We start from the raw sequence: 27,246 nt of genomic DNA, 5'->3' as shown, positions 1-27,246 counted from the left end.
ACGCTCTCCCTGGGTGAACATGCAAGCGTCCCACGTCTGAGACACTGTTTCAGTAAACCAGCTGTACTGCAGGGAGAAGTTTAGGCGCCCTCCAGTGGGCAAATTGCAGTATGCGCTTGTTGAAAAATCAACAGCGTTGCATGGCGATTAAAATAATCGGATATAAAAGTTCTTATGCATGAATAGGATCTTCCATCATAAAAGGGGGATATTAAGAGGGGTCCTAGACGACGCGTTTCGCCCTTACAAGAGCTTTGTCACAGTCCTGTGACAAAGCTCTTGTAAGGGCGAAACGCGTCGTCTAGGACCCCTCTTAATATCCCCCTTTTATGATGGAAGATCCTATTCATGCATAAGAACTTTTATATCCGATTATTTTAATCGCCATGCAACGCTGTTGATTTTTCAACAAGCGCATACTGCAATTTGCCCACTGGAGGGCGCCTAAACTTCTCCCTGCAGTACAGCTGGTTTACTGAAACAGTGTCTCAGACGTGGGACGCTTGCATGTTCACCCAGGGAGAGCGTCCTTTCTGATAGGCTGATCCACCCTGTGTCTCCAGCAGTCACATTTATCGGGTCTGTGAAGCTTCCATACCCGCATAGGAGAGAGCTTAGGATCCCGGACATTGTTACATCAGCCAGGAGAAGGACATTCGATCGATGTGTACATCTGGCTGGGTAATGTACTGTGCTCACCATTTGCACTAATGATGTCTTGCTAGACAGCCCACAAACTAAAACCGCAAGCTTTAACCATTTGAAGTCTGAAGAGGGTGCTGGTCTGATGCAGACATTTGGAAAGTTTTTTTTTTATACTTTTTTTATTATATTGTGTACATTGTGGAAACTTTCCCTTTTTTAACCATATAAAGGACTGGATCTTCCGAAAATTAAAGTGTTAATGTATGTTTTTTTCTTCACAAACATTAAGTGGATTTATAATTGGTGAACTTTCAGGAGCGCAGAGTTTTCCTTTTTGGTGTATTTCCAGAGGGAACAAGGGACATTTTACTAGATTTAGTTGAGGTAAATGAGAAGAAATTTAGCTCACTGAATATTGTATGGTAGCCCAGAATAAACTAGAGAGGGTTGTATGGTCATAGGTGTGTTGGTAACCAGAGTAAAGACGAGAGAGCAATATGATCACCTTCAGTTGTGTCAAGAAGGATCCAGATAGGATTTTCTCGGGTAGCATGCTAATGGTAATGGAGCAATGTGTGCTACTTCATAGGACCTTAGTAATAGTGGAATTCCCATGCTGCCATATAACTTATGGCAATATTTACCCTGGGTTGTGTAGAGCTCCAGATACATTTCTGTATTATATTTTTCAGTGCTTGGATGACAATCCTGGCAATACTCAAGTGGTTTAGATGTTTGGGGAGAGAGGTCATTTTGATTGCATTGAGTTGTCCAAACCATAATCTCATTTATTTTCACTGGGCTGCCTAACGTAATGTGCTTCAACACAGAATAATGCATGAGTTGCAGTTCAATGTTTTATAGTTTGAAGGAGCTTTTCCTGTTTAGTTTTTCACATTGTTTACAAAATAGGTTTAATGCTGTATTTACACTTGTATATTTCATTGCAGCAAAACTCACGCATTTTGCTGCATGAAAATGTATTTTAGGTCTAAATCCCATTCTTTCATATATGACTGTTATGTGTGCTTTCAGAACAGCCTGTGCACTTAGCACTGCAGTGTGTCTTGTAGGCAAAAATTACATGGTGTATCTACTACATATCCATGCGAGAGCATGCTTTTATTTTAATAAAAATGTACTGCATCCTAATTGAAATACTACCTTAGAAATATGTATAAAAGGGGGGGGTGTAGTAGCGCTTGCAAATATACGAACTAAGTAGTAATAAATACAGTAACGTGTGATGATGGTCCAGTATTCAATAAATTATGTTCCACTCCTACTTCCTCCAAGACTCCTCCCACATCAATTGTGATGTGGAGGATGGAACTAGTGAATATTGATGAAAGTGAAATCCAACAGTTTATGACTCAAACAAAAATGTAAGTCATATAAATAATGTGTAAAACAATTAATGATATACAATAAATATTAAATAAACACCGAATATAATGTAAAAGGTGAAAGTGAAAAAATGAATAAATATTCCAAAAGTCATGCATAAAAAAATTGCACCTCTATTAGTGCCAATAAATGTAAATAATAATGTTCAAGTGAAAACATATAGTTCAAGACAAAAAACTTTGTGTTTAAAGGTGAAAAATGATAATAAATGAATAAATATATTCATAAAGTGCTTGATAGAATAAGGTGCTTAATAATTTCCAACAAAGTGCAAAAAGTGCTTGATCGATGCTGCAATCCAATGCACGATCCTTCCGTGTAGTAGTGCAGATCAAACTTAGAGAAATCCTAGCTGTGACGGTATTGGTATGATATCCCCGTCAAACAGTCCCTTCTTCCCATAAAAGAAATCACAGAAGCATCCATACATGAGCCAAGGCTTAAGGCTGGAACAACACAGACTTTTAATAGTAAAAAAACAGAGCTTATATGTGGTTACAACTGTTACAATGACAAATCTCCGCCCCCCCTTATACAGTGGGGGGTCTTCAATACAGCTCCCTTGAAATAAAGATATTTCTTTGAACTAATCAGTATCTAGCCGGTTCGGCTCCGCATATAGAGATAATTACCACAATGAAGCAATCAGCATAATTAACATGAGCCACTTATCTAATCACAGTAAACAGTAAACACAGGGCTAGAACAATTAACATTTGAAACAGGACTGGCTGCAGAAGGGTAAATACCATTAACAGCCTTAAACAAGCAGGGAGGATTAACCTGAAGCATATAGGTAAAAAGTCCTTCACAATGGCCCCCCTTTTTCTCCCTGCTCCGGCAAACCCGGTTGGACCTTCCCTGGTCCAGTAGGGTTGACGGGTTCAGAGCTTTTAGTCCGAGGTTAACTCCGTTTGGCGTGACAATCCATCAGCATTCCCGTTTTGCTTGCCTGGGGGATAATGAATCGTAAAGTCATAGGGCTGTAAGGCCAAGCTCCAGCGTAGCAAACGGGCGTTGTCCCCTGAAACCCGGTTAAGCCACACCAAGGGGTTGTGATCGGTGATGAGAGTGAAAGCCCGGCCATAAAGGTAAGGTGTGAGCTTTTTGAGTGCCCATACCAAGGCCAAACACTCTTTTTCAATGGTGGCGTAACTGACCTCCCTTGGCAACAGCTTCCGACTCAGGTATGCCACCGGGTGCTCTCCTCCATCCTCCCCGATCTGGCTTAGTACTGCCCCCAGTCCAAACATTGAAGCATCTGTGTGGACAATAAATCTTTTGTTAGGATCTGGGGTAACCAACACCGGAGCATTAACCAGAGCAGTCTTTAGGGTTTGGAAAGCCACCTCGCATTCCGGGGACCACAGGACTTGTCAGGGTAGCTTCTTTTTGGTCAAGTCGGTCAGGGGTTTGGCCAGGGCGCTATAGTCGGGTACAAAGCGTCTGTAATAGCCGGCTGTGCCCAAGAAAGCCATGACTTGAGTCTTGGTGTGGGGAGTGGGCCAATTGGCAACGGCCTCGATCTTGGCCGGCTCCGGCCGTTGCTTACCACATCCTACTCGGTGGCCCAAATATTGTACCTCTGCCATACCCAAATGACATTTGTCGGGTTTCAGGGTCAGCCCGGCCCCCTTGATCCTATCCAATACTACCCCTACGTGCTCTAGGTGCGCTTCCCATGTATCGCTGTAGATGGCGATGTCATCCAGATAAGCGCATGCAAAGCTCTGGAGACCCCCAAGTAACTGATCCACCATCCGTTGGAAGGTGGCCGGGGCGTTCTTCATCCCGAACGGCATAACCCGGAATTGGTATAGGCCGAACGGGGTGATGAAGGCCGACTTGAGTCTGGCATCTTCTGCTAGAGGAATCTGCCAATATCCCTTGCATAGGTCTATTGTGGTCAGATACTTCCCTGCAGAGATACGGTCAAGCAGCTCGTCCATCCGTGGCATCGGATAGGCGTCCGTAACTGTCTTGTCGTTGAGGCGCCGGTAATCTACACAGAAGCGGGTTGTCCCATCCTTCTTTGGCACTAAGACTACCGGCGAGGCCCACACTAGCCTCTCACCTCAATGAAGGCTATTCAAGCCTGAATGTAGAAACAATGGAGACCAGCAGGTTTTAAACAATGGATCCCAGACAGCCCAGCTTGTTTCCGGCACACGTCCACAGACCATCCAGACCATCAATAAAAGCAAAAAGCAGACTCCATGGTGTAGTATGTACGGGTAAGGTTTAATAAACAAAACAGTAACACTAAGGCCCCATACTCACGAGCAAACATGTCTGCTGAAACTGGCCCGCAGGCCAGTTTCAGCAGACATGTTTGGTCGTGTGTGGGCGCGAGCGGGCCGAATTCCAGCAAACATTTGCCCGCCGGGCCTTTTCCCAGCAGACAAATATTCCTGGACTTGTTTTAAAACAGTCCGCTGGAATTCTGCCCGCTCGGACATGTACGGTCGTCAGTACAGACCTACCGTACATGTCCAGGCGCCCGCCGTCCCTCGCATGCGTCGAATGACTTCGACGCATGCGTGGTAGCATTTTAAAGGCGGGCCGCCCACGTCGCCGCGTCATTGTCGCGGCGACACCGCGTCATCGACGCGGCGACACCGCGGACACGCCCCGCGTATTGTTTACGCGCGGACTTCTGTACGATGGTGTGTACAACCATCGTACAGAAGCCCTCTGGCAGACATGTATGGTGAAAACGGTCCGACGGACCGCTTTCACCATACATGTTTGGTCGTGAGTACCCGGCCTCACAGTTAAAATCTCTGTAAACAGCAGTTGCGCGGCTGATCGACGCCGCTTAATCATACCTATGATTAAGCGGCCCTATATGCCCTTAGGTTAGGTTTGGTTTTGCGCATTGGTCCCCCCATATTTACATACCTTAGAAATATACAATGGACTTTGTAGGCACTGAGATACACATGGTTAAAAGTTAAGCATCTTTTATTTTACAAAAAAGTAAAAAAAATTAAAAAAGTAAACGCACATTTCTAAAAGAGACCACAATATGAATATTGCCTATTAGACATAGGTCACACCACCAATTACATGAAAAATGTATCCTGAATGGTAGTGGGAGCAATTTAATAATGTTCCATCAGGCTTGGTGTAGGTTGGTATGGCATAATGTAGCTCTACATGTTGCGCGAATCGGCGCTTCTTAAGGCACTTAGGCATATATTAATATATCCAGAATAGTTGAGGCCAACCTGTAAAAACACAAAAGGATGTCCAGGAGAAGGGAAACTGGAAAATGTCACCAATAACTAAAATAGTCCGTAGGGATAGGGGTATTGATTAACCAAGGCCCATCAATAGTTGGTACACATCAAGAAATGGCAAAGGGTAAGTGACGTAGTTTTGCAGTACAGGTCCTATGTATTAACCAGAACCTAGATACGTCTGAAACTCCCTATCCCTCCAGTAGTTGGATAGCTGCATGAAATCGCCGTTTGATAAGGAAATCCGCCTAATACATTTGCCGCAAGGTAAAATCTTGTTGGGTCCGCCGTACCATAGACCACCCAGCAAGGTTTGAGTGGCGAATGTATTAGGTGGATTTCCTTTTAACCATGTGTATCTCAGTGCAGACAAAGTCCATTGTATGTTTCTGAGGTAGTATTTCACCTGTATAGAAGACACCTGGGAGCCAGAAATCTTGCTGATTGATGGAGGATCAAACACTTATTTCACTCATTAAAATGCAAATCAATTTATAACTTTTTTTAAATGCATTTTTTTTGGATGTTTTTGTTCTGTCTTTCGCTGTTAAAATGAACCTACCATTATAATCTGATCATTTCTTTGTCAGTGCAACGTACAATATAGCAGGGTGTCAAATACTTTATTCCCCTCACTGTATGCTGTGCAGTGTTGTGACTTCAGATCCCTACTTCTTGATGCTCAGAAATGCTGGTTAAACTGTGCACTTTGAATAGTTGCAGAGAAGAGAGTACTAAAGATAAATAAGAACGACTTATGTAGGAAGATGTGTTTAATCTCTGAGTATCGCCTAAGGCTAGTCACATTGTTGGGTGTTCTTTTTATAACTAATATGGTATTATTTGTCTTGGCTTTAGGCAGTGGCTTCCCAGTGACAAGCTTTTACCTTTGGGAGTTGATGATACCGTTGACAAGCTGAAAATGATGGAAGGCCGAAAGCCAAGCATTCGCAAGTCTGTACAGGTGGCTTATGATCGAGCTAGGACCCATTTGAATCGTGTTGGGGGTAGAAACCTATTTATTACCACAAACTACCTATACTAATCCCTTTTAAATCGGTAATGGAAGATATTGTTGCACTTTCCAACAGTAGATTATATTCTGAATCTTGGTAGTAATTTTTGAATTTTACTGTTTGAAGTTCTTCATCTTACTGCCTAAGAAGACAATAAGCATTTAAAATAGTGAGCGTTATATCTGTTGATTGTGCCAAATCGAACTGATCCAAGCATGTTGTTTTAAACCCTACACCCACATATGGGAAACAAAATATTAGAGGTTTTTATATTTTTTTCACTTGTGTGCTATTGGTATGAATTAGAAATTGACCAATATGTGTAATTTGATTTGCTTTCATTTTAGCTTTTAGACACGACATAAAAGATCTACCCACTTTATAAACCAAATAATTAGTGTATTTTGAATCCTAGAGATAATTTGGTTTTATTTCTGTTTTGGAAACTATAACATTTAAAGAGTTATGGCTGGTTCCAACAAGCTAAACATAATAGCTTCTTAAAAAAAAAAGAATAAAAAAAATATTAAATGTAATTGATACTTTTATATATTAGTAATAATGTTTAAAGATTATATCTAAATTATAATTGTGAAATGAATACAGAGTTTTCAGAGGTTTGTGTCCTGTGGTTTTGCCGAGTATTTAGAAAGATCATTTATCAATATCACAAAGTTAGTGGCTTAAACTCCAAAAATACTAGTCTCGTGTGGTGGAAAGACTTTCTTTGAAATCATTAAGCCACCAAAAACGTATATTTTAGTATTGGATACTTGCTGCTAGGTTTAATCAACCATTATTTCTTGGGGAAGTCTATTGGTTCTCAGCTTCACCTGCCATTACAGGATGTTCTCGCATTTCCCGTTTAATATTTATTCTTTAAGGATTATTAAGATTTTTTTTCAGGGTCTCTGAAACTTGTCTTGCTAAAGGAATGAGACTTCCTAGCTGTGGTGGTACAGTTCGGGATCTTCAGCAAAGAGCCTTCAGAAATAGATTCCCCAAAAGAAAGATTAAACAAGTTGGTAAATGAACTCGCCAGCAATACTATACCATATACCAAATATCAGTTTTCAGTAGACTGTTTAAACCGGATTTTCTTACGTCATATGCTGTGTTGGGTATATTTGTAATGGGGGGAGGCCGTTTAGAGCCTAGTCTGTGCATGGTCTTGTAGTTGATTTACAGCTACATGATTTAAACTGAGTCTCGTGTATGTGCCATGTAAGGTTCTTATACATAGCAGTTCCATTTCTAGCAAACCAAGAAGCAGTTTGCAGAAAAACAGAAATTGAGTGCAATAAAAATGACCTTTCTGTCTTTTAAACATATGTCTATTTTCATAACAGTATAAATATCTTTGGAAGATAAAATGCAGTCAACATGGCTTTTGTGGTATTTCAGCTTTTTAGGGATTCAGTGTACAGTACAAGCCTTTGTTGTCTATTTTAGTCAGTTTAAATTCTTTTTTAATGCAGATTGATTTCTATATTCTGTCTGTGACATGGTATAGAATACCTGATTACCAGGCTTTGGCAATCATCTGTATGCACATGGCTGCTGTCTATTATTAATTCCATAGGATTAAGCAAACATATATGTGTGATTTTTAGTTGGGGAGAAGTGGTGGGAGGGGACCTTTTTCATTGACCAATTCCTAAAAGAATAAAATTGCTTGTCTGTCTTCATTGAAAGACACAGATGACTGCTACCTACAGGAGGATTTGGCTATTGGCAAACAAACAAAACAGCGGCCAACCAATGTAATCCCTCCCATTCCCAGCATGCCTCAGTTTTTCTTGCTAGTGTCCTAGGATAATGGACGTATTTTCTGTACTGCTTCTGTACTCAAGTTTTTCCTGCTCGAGATGGTCTCTATACGCAGCTACCTGGATCCTCAGTAACTTTGGAGGTAGTACCTGAACCCAATCCAGTGGGACTAGCCTTAAATTTGTCCTTAGGGCTCTGGACTCCTCGTTGAGGCGCTTTCCATACCTCGGTGTACTGTGTTAGCCATAGAATACTTTCCAGGTCCAGAGCCATGAAATAGCTGCTGGTGTGGCCCAGTCTCAAATAACTCGCTTTTTAAGTAAGCTGTGTGGGCTTAGCCTCAGGAGTTGCCTAACTTTTAAGACTGGGTGATCTTATGCCTATTTTTCATTCGTTTACCGCGGGAAAGGGTTAATTCTGAAGGACAGCTTGATGGTCAACGTAGGTTAGGGAAGTGTCTCCCACGCTTCTGTTCCCATCATTTAGTGTGAAGTAGCAGCTTCCCACTACTTCTCCTAATCCCAGGCGGATTTGGTACTCCACCTGACCAGACTCCTGGTAGATGCTCCATTGGCTCTCTCACAGTCAAGATCTTGTGTCCCAAATGTCCCTGACGGTTTATGATGTTCAAGTTTTTTTTTGTCCCCCCCCCCCCCCCCTCTTTTTGACAGTGTCCAAATCCTTCTGTATGCTGAAGTATAACACAATTGTCTCTAAGGCCCCATTCACACCTGCAGAAAGGTTGTATTGCACTTGCAGTGCAATTGTTGGTGGCACCCCAAACATGGCTTGTAAACGCTGTAAAACACACAAACTGGAGCACAGCAAAATGCTTAGTGGTCTACTTTGCCGTGTTGTTGCTTGTAGGGTAGTCTATTCAAGTAAGTGGGCTGCCCTGTGCTGTCATGCGAAAAAACATGCAGGTGTGAATGGGGCCCAAATCCTATGTTCCTAAATGAACTCTAAAAAATGGCCCAGGCAGCACTAAATATTAAATACCTCAATGTCCCAAAGTAAAGCTTCTAGTCGATGCACTGTAATAGAAAAAGCTATGCTTTTATTTTTCATGCCTCAAAACATGATCTCGGGCGTTTTTTAAGCACCATTTTGTTTTGAGCTTCAAAGGGAAAGAAACATAATCACGTCTGTGAGAACTATAACTGACTGACATTATCAGTTTTTTTTTTTTTTTTTTTTTTTTTTTTTTCAAATTACAATTGCAAATTGATCCTCATACATGCCTTAGAGTAGCCCTTAAAAAAGAACTTAAGACACAGCTTTTATCTATTTATGTACTTTTTATTCTGTCACTGTGCGTAGTATTTTTGTTCCGTTCATTCAAACTAAAGTTTATCTGTAAAGAACTCTAAGGTTCTGTTATCTTTGCATTTCCAGATCCCTTTCCCCAATCTCTACTAGATTGCTGAGAAAGTGGTAATGAAATTGACTCACTTTTCATGTAATAATGGCTTTTCTGCCCCAGTCATGTCATCATGTCCCTCAAAATAATGTGCTTCTTCCGGGCCCCGGAATGTCTACACGTCACATCCACGCAGAGAAACCGCACTATATTTCCTGCAATGCCAGGGGAAATGGAGGTGGTGGAAGCCGTGTGTGTGTGTGTGTGTGTGTGTGTGTGTGTGTGGGCGGAGCTTGGGAAGAGCAGGCCTGTCATTGGAAAACGAATCAGCAGTGAACAGTTCAGACTGGTGTCTGAGACTTCCAGGTCTTCCCACTTCAGTGAGCAGGGGCGTGGTTTACGTGCCCGCTTGCTGAAACAGAACTGCAGTTGGGACGTTAGATCAGTGGCCGGGGCAATAGAGGGCATAGCTGCCACCAGGGGCGTACCTAGAGCATTTGACACCTGGGGCGGATCCTATATCTGGCATCCCCCACATTAAGATTTAAAAACACCCCACTGTGCCCACTGCTTCCCCCCCAATATTTTTGTCACTACTGTGTACCCCCTCTCCACAACTGCACCTCTGAATCCCATTACATTATACAGCCTCCCGCAGCTCTGGACCCTCTTACATTACACAGCACTTTGCATCTCTGAACCCCTTTCCATTACAAAGAATCCTGCACCTCTGGACCCCTTTACATTACACCGCACCCTGCACCCCTTTACATTACACGGCACTCCGCAGCGTTGGACCCCTTTACGTTACCCAGCCCCCCGCAGCTCTGGACTTTTTTTACGTTACACAGCCCCCCGCACCTCTGGACCCCTTTACATTACACAGTATCCTGCACCTCTGGACCCCTTTACATTACACAGTACTCGGGACCTCTGGACCCCTTTACATTACATAACACTCCGCAGCTCTGGACCCCTTTACGTTACACAGCACCCCGCACCTCTGGACCCCTTTACGTTACACAGCACCCCGCACCTCTGGACCCCTTTACGTTACACAGCACCCCGCACCTCTGGACTCCTTTACGTTACACAGCACCCCCCACCTCTGGACCCCTTTACGTTACCCTGCACCCCTTTACGTTACACAGCACCCTGCACCTCTGGACCCCTTTACGTTACACAGCACCCTGCACCTCTGGACCCCTTTACGTTACACAGCACCCGGCACCTCGGGACCCCTTTACATTACATAGCACTCTGCGGCTCTGGACACTTTTACGTTACACAGCCCCCCGCACCTCTGGACCCCTTTACGATACACAGCACCCTGCACCTCTGGACCCCTTTACATTACGCAGCATCCGGCACCTCTTGACCCCTTTAGGTTCCACAGGCCCCCCCCCCACAGCTCTTGACCCCCTGCATGTTACACAGACCCCCCCCCCCCCAGCTCTGCCCCTTCCTACCTTAATCATGCAGAGGGAGAGACGGCGCATCGCTGAACAGAGGGCAGGAACTGCTGTAGTTAATTTTTCATATTGACAAGCTAATGATTGGTTGCTAGGACCAACTTTTTTTTTTTTTTTTCCTCCTGCTCTGCTCTGTCAGTTCGACGGCCGGCTCTGGGTGTCACACGGGTAGTGGTACGGTCCACACCTGGCCTGAGCACCCCCACACCCTGTCACACCTCGCCTCTCCGGGCTCTCCCTGCCCTGTCACAGCCCCGCTGCACTGCCTGAGCCTGCCCCGCTGTTGCTGCTTCATGTCACTTTCTCATCCTTATGTTAATTGCATGATATATAGATGTGTGTGTATGTGTATATATATATATGTGTGTGTGTGTGTGTGTGTATATATGTATGTATGTGTATATATGTGTGTGTATGTATATATGTGTGTGTATATATATATATATATATATATATATATATATATATATATATATATATATATATATATATATATATATTCTTGGATGTGTTCAGGCCATAAGTAGACTTTCAAAGTGCATGTATATCTCTGATGGGATCAAGGATTTCAAACGCGCATGATCATATAAAATCTATGAAACTGGTAAATCAGCTAGGTAAGTCCGCACTTGTGGCATTTACGGAGATTAGGAATAGTGCTTATATTTATTAATCAAAGACTGAGGCTGGGTTCACACGTGTGCGTCCACAGACATTGCTGTGCCAATCACATGCGATGTGTGTGCAATGCGCATTCAGCCATAAAAATGGTATGGCTGAAATCACATTGCATTCGCACCAAAATTGTGCAGGGCCCTTTTTTTTGGTCCGCACTGGAATCGCACCCATGCGATCCGATTCCTGTACCATTTCACAGTTCGCACTGCAAACCGATCTGGGGGTGTCATTAACTTTACATTGACACCCGCAGCGGTTCACAGATGTCAGTGTGAACCGCCGGGGATTTAGGTGCGATGCAGAAATGCACACATGATTTCCCGCAATGCACCAGAGTGAACCCAGCCTGAAAAAGATTTTGTAAATCTTTTTTTCCTGTTTTGCAGCAGTCATGTTATTAAAATTTCAGTCTTCAGATCAGGAGTGCTTAAGCCTGTGGGTGGTACCAAAAAGACGCAGCATTTCATGCTGCTGTAATGGTATTCAATCATAAAACAGCAAGGCTCCCATGTCAGTAAATTGAAAAGAACTGCCTACAGCCTTTGATGTGTTTTTTACACTCAAGGGAGGATGCCCTGCCACGGCTTTGATAAAATGCATAATGGCAGCATAACTCGGCAAGTAGAGATCCCGCAGGTAGCAGTCGCACTAGGAAGACAAGCTAGCAGTTACAACAGGTTTTTTGTCACTTTACCGTAAATATTTTTAAGACGATTTGCACAAGGAGTGCAATGAAAGGTTTAGCAGGCCAAAGGTTAAAAAATGTTTTCTTTTTACTTTTTTTTTTTCTTTTAGATTACTGATACTTTAGGTGTGTTACCAGTGGAATGTCATTAAAGTGTAAGACCACCCTAACACTAAAACTCCTGCATCTACAGACATCCATTAACCTATCTAGCCCTATAAAGAAGAAATTTGTTACTGGATTTTTCACTCCATAAGATGCACCTGACCATAAAATGCGCCTAGGTTTTAGAGGAGGAAAACAAAAAAAAATGTTTTGAACCAAATGGTGTACTAAAATATTTAATAAAATATAACCGAATACTATTTCTACACTGACAACCAATGTAAGGGGGCACCCTACACTGATCCCTAATGTAACAGACATTTACACTGACCAGCGATGTAAAGGGTGTATTTACAGTAACCCCCCATCTCTCTGCTCCTCTAACTCAACATCTGCTAACCTCTGTCCCACAAACCCCTACTCTGGTAACCTCTGCACTCCAACCCCTCCTTCCCATTCAACTCTGCACCTCAAACCACCCTCTTTGATTACCTCTACATGCCCCCTATGCTCACCTGTATGTGGTTTACATCCTCTAGGTGGGCGGCATTTACATGTGAATGCAGAACCTGTGGGGGTTAATTACAGAACAATACATTGCGTTTTTCTGCCTCTAGCAGCTGAAGGCGGGGGAGAAACAGGCTTTCAGCTGGTGCAAAGAGCTGAACGAGGCATCGTTCTACCACCACAACGATCCCCCTATCGGCGTCTCTGCTGGTAAATATTCGCTCCATTTCCCTTCATTTTTGGATGGGGGGGGGGGGTGCGTCTTACGGAGCGAAAAATACGGCTGACAGCTCAGCGTGGGAATCGGGTCAGATCGGCTTCAAAAAGGTATGTATTCTATTTTCTTCTTTACAAGGCTAGATCGTGGATGTGTGTAGATGCAGGGATTTTAGTGTTAGGGTGGACTTCTACTATAACCTTCTAAAAGATCAAAGTGGAGCTCTCAGTATGCTACAGAACAAGAAGGTGGACAGAGTGCACTGGTTAGAGATTCATTTGATATAATAAAATCAGTAATGCATACACAATTTAAAAATGGGATTACAGGCGCTTAGCTGAGATTACAGAGCAGTCAGGATTCCACAGTCTCGGTCACTGAACTTCCACCCCTTTTCGCCTTTTCAGCGATTTTTTTCATTATTGCTATACTATATGAACAATTAAAGTGGTTGTAAACCTCAGTCATGAAATCTGAACAAAGCGCATATCTGTAGTGTTTACTTGTCTATCTCCAAAGCTCTAAGGCTCCGCACACAATGAGCTTAAAAAAATGGCAGTTCCCTTGACAAAAAAAAAAGCTCATATAGGATGTTTTTGTACACAGTTTAGGAGAATTTTGCTTTTTTATGCCAGAAATCTCCAATCAAAAACGCAGACCAGAATTTTTTTTTCCTGCTTCTAAACGCTGTGCTCAAAATATGCCTGTAATGGTCCTAATGTGTATGGAGAACATTGAGCTGCTTCTACAGGCAAAACACAAAACCCCTGTAAAAGCAGCGCTTTTTAAGCCAGTGTGCATGGAGCCTCAGTATCTGCTTTGTTCCTCTGCTATCAGCATGGGTCACCTTGAGTTTTCCCAACACATGAGATGGGGGAGAAAGTTCAGAACACAGCTCTGTATCCTTTGTTGGTTCCTATGTCGTGTGTGTAGTGAGGCTTGTCTCTTTCCTCCAGTCAGCTCTCACACACTGTGTACAAAGCTCTAAATGCAGCTCTCCACCCCCTTATCTGTGATCTTCACAGATACAGAAGCATTTTATCCCAATTCTGCACTTTTGAAGGGGATGTGGGGAAGAGAATACTGCAGATAAACAAGTAAAACTTTTTGTGTAGGTGGATTTGTTTGGTCTCTGTGTATCATCTGAGGCTGTTGACTTCGCTGGGTATATGTAAGGGGTTACATCCACTTTAATAGGCAACAGTTCATGCAGTACAGCACTCTACCTGATAAATGCCTGTCACATTTTTAAATTCTAAAGTTCATTTGTGGTTTTATTTTATCATTATGTGAATATGCTAGGCTATTGCGCTTTGTCAACCACTTTCTCAATAAAAATATTGAAAATTTATAATTCTGGACATACTAAAATAGCACAACTATGTCACGAAGAAAACTGTCTATGGAGAACTGTTTTGTAAGTTCAGAGCTATGACAGGGAGATCAATGGGCTGGGGTCCTCATAGATACAAAGAGGTAGCAGGCGATCAATCTTTTGACATCTACCCATTCTTGGGTGGCGTTCTTCCTTAAAATGAAAGGGTCATCCACTGGGAAGTAATATATCAGGGGGGTGTCAGGTGGGCTGAATCACTTCCCTGGTTCATTATGTTTCCTGGGGTTTCAGGCTGTGAGAATTTACTTCCATTAGTTCTGGCTCTGCCTTTAGTCTAGTCTGCCTTAAAGTGGATGTAAACCTGATTCATAAAATTAGACCTAAGCTCGTATATCCTGTAGAGTTTCCTTATGTTTCTTCAAAGCACTAAATCCCATGTCTTTCTGCTGATTCGTATCTCTGTTATCAGCATGATAACTTCTGACGAGTTCTCTGTCAACCATGATAAAACAAGCCTTAAAATTCTGTAGAGGGAGGTTGCTATAAATAGATTAGCAGGGAGCGTGTCTATTCACAGTATCACAGTACAGCTCTGCAAGTCTCTGTCTATGTGGAGGGGGGGGGGGGTGCCCTTTCTCCAATCGGCTGTCTTGGCTGTGTGCCCAGACTTCACTTTCAGTGCTGAACAAGAAGAGAAAATCTATAACATGATCTTCACTTTTTAAAGAATATATAAAGCTGAAGACGGCAGATATGCAAGTAAAACTTATGTAGGGAGATTTGGTTCATCCTGTGTATAATCTGAGGCTGTTCACTTCACTGGGTGTATGTGAGGGTTTATATCCACTTTAATTCTCGTTTTTTTGTTACTTTTAAATAGTTTGGGTCAAGCTTTCCCCAAAAAAACTATTTCTATTACTAAGAATTGCAGCTGCTGCCAGCACTGTATAAAATGTATGCTGCATACAGTAAACATCACTGTGTTCCAGGAGCGTTACGTGTCAACTCAGGCAAAAGGCATCGTACACACTAAGAAAACCGGGTGAACATTTTTGTCCAAAGAATTTTCGTATAGCGCGTACACAACTTTCGACAGCCGATTCCAACTTTGCATACGAAAATTCCCGAAGGGACAAACTCCATAAATTTTTCTTGTACGAGAACAGAACGAACGATTTTCGTTTTAATGTGTACCATATTCGTAAATTCAGAAAAGAGACTGAGCATGATCATAAACCATAAACAAAAAAAATAAATAATTTGTCATACAATAATTTTTGTAGGGATTTTTGTTTATCGGTTCCGATTTGCTGTGAAACAACGAGGAAAATCGGACGATCGTTTGCCCGATTTTCTTATAGTGTGTTCCCCATAGTGTGTTCCCCAATGTTGTAAATGTGGATTTTTTTTTTTTAAAATAACAAACATACCATACTTGCCTCCACTGTGCAGTTTATTTTGCACAGAGTGGCCCCGATCCTCGTCTTTTGGGGTCTTCTGTCTCGGCTCCTTTCCGCAACAGCTAACCACCCTCTGGGAAGCTCTCTCCCGAGGGGGTTAGCTTGCGGGCGCACTCCCGTGTGATACACTTTGCTGCCTTAGCCTTTTTTTAAGTAGTCCATGCATGAATGAGCTCAAGTTGCACCACACTGGATCACATACAAATTGCACGGGAATGCAGAGCACATTCCTGTATGATTCCTGGTGTGATCCAGCCCTAAAGCCCATTTGAACCTTCCATTGAAATTGGCTTAATATTTTCTAGATGCATCAGAATAAAAGCTTTCGTATTTTTACAGTCTGAAACACCCCTAGCCAAGTCATACTTCTAGTCATACCTATATCTCAACACCTGAAATAAGTTAAAACCTTGTCCGATTGGAAATAAAATTCCAATTGGGCGTTTCAGTATTTTTACTGTGATATTGTGTTTTTGGCCTCTAGAACTGCTGTATCTTAATTCTTCCAGATTATGTGTGTAATATTTATGGAGACTGACAATCTGTGCAGTTGGGCAGGAAATGTATGCTGTTTCTCAAAATGGATCAACGTGTTTTAATAGATTATAGCTTTCCAGTGCTTTTTTTTTTTTTTTGGAACATGCAACACAAATGAGACTACATTTGATGAAAGGTTGTAAACTTGAAACTTTTACTTGTACCTTTAGTACAGCCCATAATAAGGCTTACCTATAGGTACTGTAAATATCTCCTAAACGTGCACCATTTAGGAGCTATTTATTATATATGCAGTCGGTGAGGTCATCAGCGCATGCGCTCTGATGAAACGGCCACCCGGGCCACACCTTCAAAATCCTGTGCCGTAAATGGTGACTCCCCCGCGCATGCACGGGAGTGACGTCATCGTGGCTCCGGCCAGTCACACAGCAGGAGTCTGCGGACCTGGAAGAAAGATGGGTGACGATGGAAGCGATCTCCAGCAATGACATTGCATCGCTGGAATGCTTTGTTTTCAGTTATGTTTCACATAATTTGCTAGTATCCAATGCATACTAGCACATTATGGCTTTATCTTGCAGGTCTAAAAAAAAAAAAAAAGGCATCCAGCGGTTTACAACCACTTTAATTATATATTTCTGTTGCACAAAAAACAATCCTCATCCTCATTTGTACTGTTGTTCCTGCACAATTAGGCTGCCTGCATCTGATCTCTTTATTAATGCACTACCTTTATTTTTTCTTTAGTTGTGCACTTGGTAAGCTTGTGTACATTTTATTGTTTGTGCTGCTATGAGTATTTTAATTAAGTTTATATATTCACGTGTCTAGCCAGAGGGTGTGCCTTCAAAGATCAAATTATGATTTCAGAAGCCATTATTTCTTTACTTTAGTCTTCAAGTGCATACAACCCTTGTGCTGATACTGTTTTCTCTGATCCTCCCCTTCTTCCACAGTCCCTAATCCGTCTTCTGATAGTGCAGAGCCTTGGGGGCATTCTGCACATGCTTAGTTTTGCTAGAGAGTTTTTTTTTTTTTTTTTGGGAGGGTGCATGTGTTCAGCACAGGGCCGATCAGCACTGTCCAGACAGAGGGTCAGGGGTCATGCAGCCTCCTAGGACAGGCAGAGCAGAATCCATAACTCCTCCTACAAGCTTTAACCAGACACCGATAGAAGTCACAAGATTGCTGATGTGAAAAGGTATTTAGCAGTTTTATATTTTCTAAAATAATTGCATTTCCATGTTCTGTGTACTGTGGGAGACCAGATATAGTGAATGCGGGGTCCTGGGTTTAGTTACAACGTAACTGCAGTCAGTTATCATTTAAGTGATTTAAAATGGAAATCCAGTGAAATCTTTAATGCGTAGAAGAGTTGGAACCTCTATCGGGTTTTTATTTGTGTCTCCTGGAGATATAGGGCCAGATTCACAAAGAGATACGACGGTGTATCTACAGATACACCATCGTATCTCTGACGTAAACTGGTCCTATCTATGCGCCTGATTCATAGAATCAGATACGCATAGATAGGGCTAGATCCGACAGGTGTAACTGTGTTACACTGTCGGATCTTTTTTTCAATTTAAAAATGGCGCCGGGGGCGTTCCCGCTGATTTACGATAAATAATATGTAAATCAGCGAGATACGCAAATTCATGAACGTACGCGGACCCGACGCAGTCTTCTTACGACGTTTCCGTAGCGGCGTACCCGTCGTATACTTACCCCTGCTTTCATCAGGCGCAGCCAATGTTAAGTATAGCCGACGTTCCTGCGTTGAATTTAAATTTGTTAACGTCGTTTGCGTAAGTCGTTCTAGAATACGGATGGACGTCGTTTACGTAAGCGTCGAAACCACTGACGTCCTAGCGACGTCAGTGGGAGCAATGCACGCCGGGAAATTCCCCAGACGGCGCATGCGCATTTAAATCGGCGCGGGAACGCGCCTGATTTAAATAGTACACTCCCCTAGCCGCGGAATTTGAATTCCACCGGCGGATTTAGGATCCGCCGTCGCAAGTTTGGAGGTAAGTGGTTTGTGAATTAGCCACTTGCCCCCTAAACTTGAGGGAGCGGATCTTAATTCACGTAGATCGAGCGGATCTATAGATCCGCTGAGCTACGTGAATCTGGCCCTTAGACTGCAACTATGACACTTTTATTTAGTAAAATGAGGAAGACATGTCGGATTTTAGTTGGCGTTCTGCTTTAAAGCTGAAAGGTTAAGTGGTGGCTGTGAAGTAACACCAAGCCTTAGCAATGACACTCTGCTACATCAGTTTCTCTAATTATTATTTCCCTGTCATCAAGCTTTGTCCCTTTATTGGACCCCAAGAAAAAGATTTTTTATAACAAGTACAAAAATAAAGCTGCATTTTAACCTGTTTGTGGCAGACATGTCATTTTCCTCTAACTAGTGCAATCTTTTACTGCAGTACATTACACTGAATTCAGGATCCAGAAGGCAGCCACAGGATACTGAGCACCAAATTGCTGCTAGGAGCTATCCAGAAATGCCATGTGTACATAAACAGGTCTCCACTTTCATCAGAAATGTCATAAGAGCACACTAGCTGATTACTGCAGGAGACTTCTGTCAAACCACTTTCCCTTTGTTCAGTGAAGTGCAATTTACAGTGGTTGCCTATGTATCTATTACACTAAATCTGTGATAAATTTTAAACTTTTTTTTTTTTTTTTAAAGGGTCATTTTGAAAAATGCTTTTTTTTTTGGTCCTGTCATTTCATGTCTTCTATGTTTTTATATTGAGGGTCACTAGCCTTTTAATATTCAGATTATCATTGGAAGGCTGCAACGTGTTTGTTAATGTATTATTTCCCAAAGAAAGCCGTTTTTTATTAAGAAAATATAAATCACTGCATTTTCAATCAATAGAAACATCACCAATGTAAAAAAAAATCTTGCCCAATCATATGGGGATTCGCAACCTGGTGGATCTTATTTATTTATTTATTTTTGAAGGTCAATTTTTTTTTCTTCAATTCAAAGCATCATGTTTCCATTTTATTAAACAAATCTTGGGGGGTGGGGGGGGGGGGGTTAGTACAATTTTAAATCACTGTATATGCTTAAATGTAATGTTTAGTTTTGTTGTGAAATATATGAAATTTATTAATGGATTATTAAAATAAGATAAATGCAAGTAAAATTGTGAATGTCTTTTTATGAATATTAAAATAAATGTTACCATAAATTATAAGTTATTGTGTATTTTGTTTTATTTACGTTTACTTAATTTTCTCTATGTAAAGGAAAAATATAAGGGGTACATTTTTATCCGTTTATAAACGGATCTTTCAAATATTTTTATGGTTTTAAAATTTCTCTCTGTGTTCATTGGGGGACACAGTTGACCACTCGGAATTATCTCTTTCACTAGAAGGTTGTACACTAAGAAACCAGAAGGCTTATCTCCTTTTTAGTGGGATATATTCTCTTGCACGGCCAGCCAGCTTTAGTTTAGCTTGTTCTCCTAAGGAAGCAAGACTGATATTTTATGCTGCTGTAGTTATCGCATTAGACCCCCAGGTTTGGAAATTCGCTGCCATAGCCATCTGAATGCTTAGTTTTGTACCCTTGCACCCAGTGGCGGCTGGTGCTCAAAATTTTTGGGGGGCGCAAACAAACGAAAAAAAAAAACACATCAATTGCAGCCTCAGTTTGCCCATCAAAAGCAGCCACTGTGCCATCAATTGTTGCCACTGTGCCATGCCATCAATTGTCGCCACTGTGCCATCAATTGTCGCCACTGTGCCATGCCATCAATTGTCGCCACTGTGCCATCAAACGCAGCCACTGTGCCATGCCATCAATTGTGACCACTGTGCTATGCCATCAATTGCCAGTTTGCCCCCACAAAAACCGCCAGTTTGCCCCCGGCACTTGCCTTTCTCGGGTCTGCCATCCTCCTCCAGACCTCCACGCTCCCTTGCTGTCTTCTCCCGCCCTCGATGTCGCTTCAGCCAATCAGGTTACCGGTAACCAGACCTGGTGAACCTGATTGGCTGAGAGGCGTGTGGCTGTACGCCCTATGGTTAACTATTTGGAAGCCGAATACAGCCCACAGGTACTTTCAAAACACACCCACCGCTGTAATTCAGATGGCTGGCGCTCGCCAGGGGGCCGGCCATCTGCATAGTGGGCGGCAGCAGCGCCGGCGTCAATGCATACATTCATGCAATTCATGAATGTATTTATTGATGGGTGCAGGAGAGAGAGGGGGTGGCGTGCCTGCGCCCACTATGGACGCACCGCCACTGCTTGCACGCAAACATTAGCGAATAACTGATATAGACGAGTGATCTTCCGCATTCCCTACCAAATCTCGAAGGTTCACAGTAGACTCTGCTACTTGCTCTCTACAGCTCAGGATCTCTGCAACTCAGTATCACACTATGGTCTGAAATTTCATGCACCTCTCTAAGGGTACAGCTATTCCTTGGGGGTACTGCTGTTTTCCTTTTGGCGAGTAGGAAGACGACCTAGATTACCCTTTCTTTCTGCTTTCTGGGACACATGTACTATGCTTGTTAACAGAGTGATCACTGCATGGAGCAATCCACCCTGCAAATTGGTGGCACAACTTCGATCCAGCGCTGTTAAAACTACTACAGTGGTGTTCACTGAGTCTTCCCTGGCCCATTTCTCCCCAGATCGGTTGGTGTAACCATTGGTGCACTAGATGTTCCTAGGGAACACTTTGCCATGGAAGTGGGGAGACTGTGCACACAACAGCTGGCTATAGCTTTTCCTCTACAACTGCTATATGACTACACTTTTCTAGCTGATTTAGCTATGCGTTTTAGGCCCTGAGGAATACACCAAACAGGACTGCATGGCTGTGGCACCACTGACCACCTCACCCCCCTATAGAACTTTTAAAATGGAACATTAGCCTGATATCCTAGTGCCCATCTGAAGAGCGTTAAGGTTTCTCACTGGTATGGCCCAAGATTGGTCTGCTATGTGTCAGCTTTTCAATTGCAATGGTCCTCTAAATGTTCCACCCTCCTAATTGGGCCTATTATCTCTTTAAAGCCAGCAAAATGTTGGAAACTAGAAAAATTGGAAATTTCTCCTGCTTCATATTCAGCCTCACCACTAGTCAGGCTGACCAAATATGTGATTCTTTCAAGACCCTCTGTGAACCAAGAGTGTCAATGCCTACCTTAAAACACTCTTTGGAGATTTTAGGTGCAATGATAATAAATGCATTTGTTTTTTTTTTTTTAACAGATGTTCTTCATTGCATTTTAGAAGAACAAAACAAAGAGCATCTGTAGCACTTTCAAAATCCAAATGAGGGCAGTTCAATTGACATGCATAAAAAACAAAAATGTATAGATGTAGTCCAAGTGTTGAGAATCTAGATTATACTTACAAAAAAAAGTCAAAAGGAAACAAACCCCTTTACAGCAAGATATAGGGCCCAAACAGGATGGGAATTACACGTTTACTCAAGTATAATGGAGATAAAGGAGGGAAGGAGAAGATGAAGAGCAATGGTTCTTAACCCCTGTCCTCAAGACCCACTAATAGGCCAGTTTTGATAACTGAAATACGCCACAGGTGATGTAATTTGCTGCTCAGTTATTTCAGTATTATAGTCTGCATCTCCCCAAGGTAATACTTAAAATATGGCCTGTTGGTGGATCCTGAGAAAAGGAGTTGAGAACGACTGAAGAAGAAGGAAAAGAGGAAGGAAAAAGAGGGCAGGAGTGTAGAGCAAAGAAAATGGGAATATAATTTGGATCAGTTCAGCATACCAGACATCATATGGAATATAAATAGGTGTTAGGTTGCCAACAGATAGTGGAGTCTCGCACCATATCACATTGTTGGGCCTGGCTTCCACTCAAGCAAGTCTAGATCCTTTTAAATTTCTTAGGGTAGTTACCTCCCATGTATGCAAGTTTATAGAAGGGAAGAACAGCATTAACAGTGGATCTCTACAGTTTAAGAGTAGGGGAATAAAATGATTTCCATTTAGCCAGTATTGTTTTTCTAGCATAGAAGGCAGCAAAAAAAAATATATATTTATGGTAAGTGGTAGTAATATTGTCACATAAAAAATTGTATATAGGTGCAGGTCCAGACTATATGAATGTACCAACTGCCGATTGACATTTTAGGCAGTGTTCCTAAACTGTAGGGTAGAGGGCCTCTGAGGAGTATAATTAGCTTGGTGTAGAAATTCTAATTGAATAAACCTGTCTCCTCATAAGGAGCAGGTATTGTTGCACTCCCACATACCAGTTAGCGTCAGTTAAGTTGCGTAATTTCATTGCCAAAAGTGAAATATTTGAGAAACTTTGGCAGTATCTTTAGGTTCAATACATTTTTATTGTATTTTTTAGACCAGTATAAACAAAGTAAACAAAGTCTGACCATGCACCCGACAAAGGGCAGCCCGATCCACAAAACATAGAACCCTTACATTCCGTGACATAAAAATAAGTGGGCACAAACCATTACCACATTGGGAAGTAGGTAGTGCAAATATAAGGCCAATCTGCGACCCATAATAACCTCCCCTGCCCTGGACGCCCCTTCGGGATCCTGCTGCGTCCACGGCTCCGGGAAGTAAGGGGGGAGAGAACCAAAATGGACAGGCAGATGTTGGCAGTATCTTTAGATGTAATTGCAAAATACAAGGATGAAAGGACCCTGTCTGCATTGATGGAGATTAAAGGAGAAGTTCACCTTTCATAACGTGTTACATGTTACACCCATATTCAGGATTTAATTTGTTGCGAACAGACCGACCGCACCTTCCTGATCTGACAGCTAGCAGGGATTTTCATTCCAACGCACCCATGGCTGTCGGCTTGTAGTTTTCAATGAACAACCACTGTTCTGTGGAGCGCCGTGGTAGTTCATTCTTCTTGTCAGTGTATCTGCTTGCATGTACAGGCACACAGATACACTGGCAGATCTGCATGGCACCAGTGATCTGCTGATCGTTGGCGCAATGCTTTCCAGGCTCAAGACAATAAATGCACATTTATTTTACCTGCAAAAAGATGTGCATTTATTTTTTTTCTAAAATGTGAATTTCTCCTTTAGGAAATTTTCCGCTGAATAAGAGGCAGTAGAGGATTTGGCTTAAAATGCCTGTCTAAATAGAAGAAAACTAAAAAACGTCTAGGTAAAGGGACGAAACCAATACCCTCAATCTATCAAAAGTAAGGAGACGTAATTTAGGCATGATATTATTATTATTATTTAGGTACTTGTATACAATGTTCATTCACATCAGTCCCTACCCTCAAGGAGCTTACAATCTAAGGTCCCTAACTCACATTCATATACTAGGTCAATTTTAGGCAGAAGCCAATTAACCGATCAGCATATCTTTGGAGTTGTATATTTATCACTAGCCAACCTATGACAAGGGTCAGGTTCATAACAAAGGTGAGTAAAGGTCAGATTGCCCCATAGAGGCATGTAGGGGAAAATACTATTCAACTCGCCAACAATGTCTACTCATCTTTTTTTTCCGACCATAACTGTAGTCCTCATAGCAGTAGTAACATTTCGGTTAGAGCAGGGACCTCTAAATACAAGGTTACTTAGCTCAGAGTAAGACCTCAGCAATGCAGCTTCAAGAGTCGCCTAAGGATTAGTAAAATGGTTGGGAAAACCACCATCCCACAGTCAACAATTTTGCAACCCAATAGTATTTTTTAAAGCAGAAGGAAGAGCTGATCCTCCCACAGTAGATTTAGCCACTAGTACCACCTACCCAAAATAAGGAGGCAATAGTTTGATCCAATTTAGTAACAAACGTTTTTGAAAATTCCAAAATATATATTTGACATTTAGGAAGGAAGATCATTTTAAGAAGGTTGATCCTAATCTTCCGGGTCAATGGTAGTGACCAGGCATTTCTGAGTCAGTTGATGGAGGATATGTTTAAGATTGTTTGCGATGTAACGTGAGAGATCACAATAAATCTTCCCCCCTAAATATTTAATAATTGTAATAATCGGAGACACTGGCGGTTGTAGGGAGAAAAACACAGACTTGTCCCAGTTGACCCTGATACCTGAGAAATCGCTAAACTTGTCAATAACCTTCACAGCCGCAGACAGAGATGTGGTAGCATCCTTTAAATACAAGTGTCATCTGCATATGGAGACAGTGTTTCCTTCAGGGAGCCTACTGATATACCAGTCACTCACTGCCTTTAGAGGAGCATAACATTATAAACTATAGCAAGGGCAATTAGCCCTGGTGACCATTGGCAGCCTTGCCTCAAACCCCCATCGAAGAGCAAAGGTGGAAGATAGCATACTATTGTTTGGAACTCGGGCTGTAGGGTTGGATTACAAAAGCTGCATTCATTCAGAGATCTGTGAATGAGCTAACTACAAATGGTGCCTTCTACAGTGAAAAACGACTTGTAGTTCTTACTGAACCGCAAGAGTGTTATGTGCTCTCGTAGTTCATTGACACTTCCTTCAGCTTTTAAACAGCCTGTACAGAGCTACAGGCTGAAAGATGTAGGCATTGCAACCAGGATCTGTTGATTGCAGTTGCAAGGCTCTTTTTCTAGTCAACTTTGCCTTTAAATGTGTAGCTAGTATTTTCAGTCAGAATCTTGGCATCCACATTTAGTAGTGAAATAGGTTGTATGATGTATGAACAAAGAAAAGAGAAGTGGTGCCTTCTGAGCGTAGTAAATACGTAATTTATTGGAGATATTAAAAACAAATAAGTGATGTACTCACAGAAGAGCTACATAACGGGCTTCATTATATGGTTTTTCTTCCGCTCTGGTCCCGGGTACGGCTGTTGTTGCTCGTGTCTCAATGTCAGATGGATGAGATCACCGCAGCTCCTTGCCTCTGTCGGCAGTGAAGGGGGAAACCGAACGCTCTCGGAACGATGGAGAAGGAGAACGGAGTTCCCGAGCACACAGCCGGAGATGATATCACTTTCGGGGGTCAGGAGTCAGCGGGGAGATGCACTCGTTCGAAGCATGCATGCTTCTTCATCAGGCACTTTTTAGACAACAACAGCCGTACCCGGGACCAGAGCGGAATAATAACCATATAATGAAGCCTGTTATGTAGCGCTTTTGTGAGTACATCACTTATTTGTTTTTAATATCTCCAATAAATTACGTATTTACTACGCTCATAAGGCGTCGCGCCTCTTTTCTTTTCTGCATTCCAGATTACTCTTCATCTGTCAGCTGGCTGCCATCTCTGTGGAAGTTGTAGTTTTTGATGGACATTTTAAATGGACTAATACATTTTCCGTTAACCCTTTCCTGACAATCTATTTTTAACCACTTAAGACCCGGACCAATATACAGGTTAAGGAACTTGCACCTTTTTGCGATTCGGCACTGTGCCGCTTTAACTGACAATTGCACGGTTGTGCGACGTGGCTCCCAAACAAAATTGGCGTCCTTTTTTTCCCACAAATAGAGCTTTCTTTTGGTAGTATTTGATCATCTCTGCGGTTTTTATTTTTTGCGCTATAAACAAAAATAGAGCGACAATTTTGAAAAAAGTGCAATATTTTTTACTTTTTGCTATAATAAATATCCCCAAAAAAGGCCCATAAGCAATAATCTGTGAAATCTTGATAGAAGTTTCAGAGAAAAAACTGAACAAAAAAAAAAATGCATTTTGAGAGAACAGGTCCCTAGGGACACAACTGGAGTCTCAGAGTGGCAGAGCTAAATGGGTGCGCTGAAGCAGCCCTAGTAGTTTTTTTGCTAATATCACTCTAAGGTAGCCTGCATTTCCCTTGGTCTGTGAATACAAGTTCTGTGTCCCGTATGTTTAATAAAAAATCATAAATGAAAATGGATCACTTATTTCCAAGTATTGGGGGGGAAAAAAAATCAGTGTTGTGAGTTTCAGACAATAGTAAGTTTAAAAAAACAAACTGCAAGTTGTATAGTAGCAAGGAGCTAAGTTGTATAAGAGTGGCTGCATGAAAAACAGGCAAGTAATCGGCAGATGCATATCGGTAGTCCTAGGCAGTGGCATCCCTATGGCAGACCACACCCGGGTGACACCCTCAAGTAGAAGGTGATATCCAACCGCAATGGTGTCACCCCCATAGCTCCCAACTGTCCCTGATTTGAAGCAATGTTCCTTTTTCTCCCTCATTTTGGTCTGATCTATATAGTTGTATATAAAATGCACTTTTTATCTTTCAAAAAGTGTTTCCCAGTGCTAAACCTTTCATTCAATCTCTAAATTGCTTCATTTGTACATTTTAAAAGCCAATAAAAAGGAAAAGTAGTAGTAAAAAAAAAAAGAAGCCCTTGTGGATTTAATTAACCTTTTTTGGGGGTTAATTCTACTTTAAGGGGGTGTGGCAGGGGGGCGTGTCCCATGCCTACATACATTTGCTGGTAGGTGTCCCTCATTCCCATCTCAAAATGTTGGGAGGTATGGTCACCCCCATCAGTGACAGTGCACGGATCAGCGCGATGTAACCAAATGCATCAGTTACAGAGGCCGGTTTGGGGTGTGGACCGTGACTGTGTGCTGCCTGCCCCTGTGGCAGGCTAGACAGGAGAAAGACAGATGCACTAGTCTGCCCAGTGTCTACTGCTCTGTCTTTGCTGTAACTCTGAAGCGGCAGGACAGAGCACTGTGTCAGGCTAGCAAGGGAGAGAAGTGAACACTAAAAATGTATTACTAGCCTGCTCAGAGCCCTGCTTTTCTTCTCTGTCTTCACTGCAGGGCTGTCTGTCTGTGGCTTCATGTGAGAGGAGCTTTTCAAAAGTTGAAACTTATAAAGAACTATTTGCATTCTACAATGGGACAGTCAAGGCTTTCTAACCTTGTGATATC

General features: G+C 42.2%; 1 protein-coding gene across 2 annotated transcripts in view; it reads left to right on the top strand.

Moving 5' to 3' along the window:
* The window catches only part of BRPF3 (bromodomain and PHD finger containing 3), a 72,434-nt gene extending 63,163 nt beyond the window's left edge, over positions 1-9,271 (top strand). For both annotated transcript variants that reach the window (XM_040337750.1, XM_040337749.1), the window contains exon 13: positions 6,153-9,271. In XM_040337750.1, coding sequence (XP_040193684.1) covers positions 6,153-6,339 — 187 coding nt within the window. In that variant the 3' untranslated portion in view covers positions 6,340-9,271. The remainder of the gene's footprint in view (positions 1-6,152) is intronic.
* The last annotated feature ends 17,975 nt before the right edge of the window (positions 9,272-27,246 follow it).

Source organism: Rana temporaria, chromosome 2 (assembly GCF_905171775.1).
Source record: "Rana temporaria chromosome 2, aRanTem1.1, whole genome shotgun sequence".
Lineage (NCBI taxonomy): Eukaryota > Metazoa > Chordata > Amphibia > Anura > Ranidae > Rana > Rana temporaria.
The sequence above is the reverse complement of the archived record's forward strand: the minus strand, read 5'-3'. Positions and strand labels throughout refer to the sequence as shown.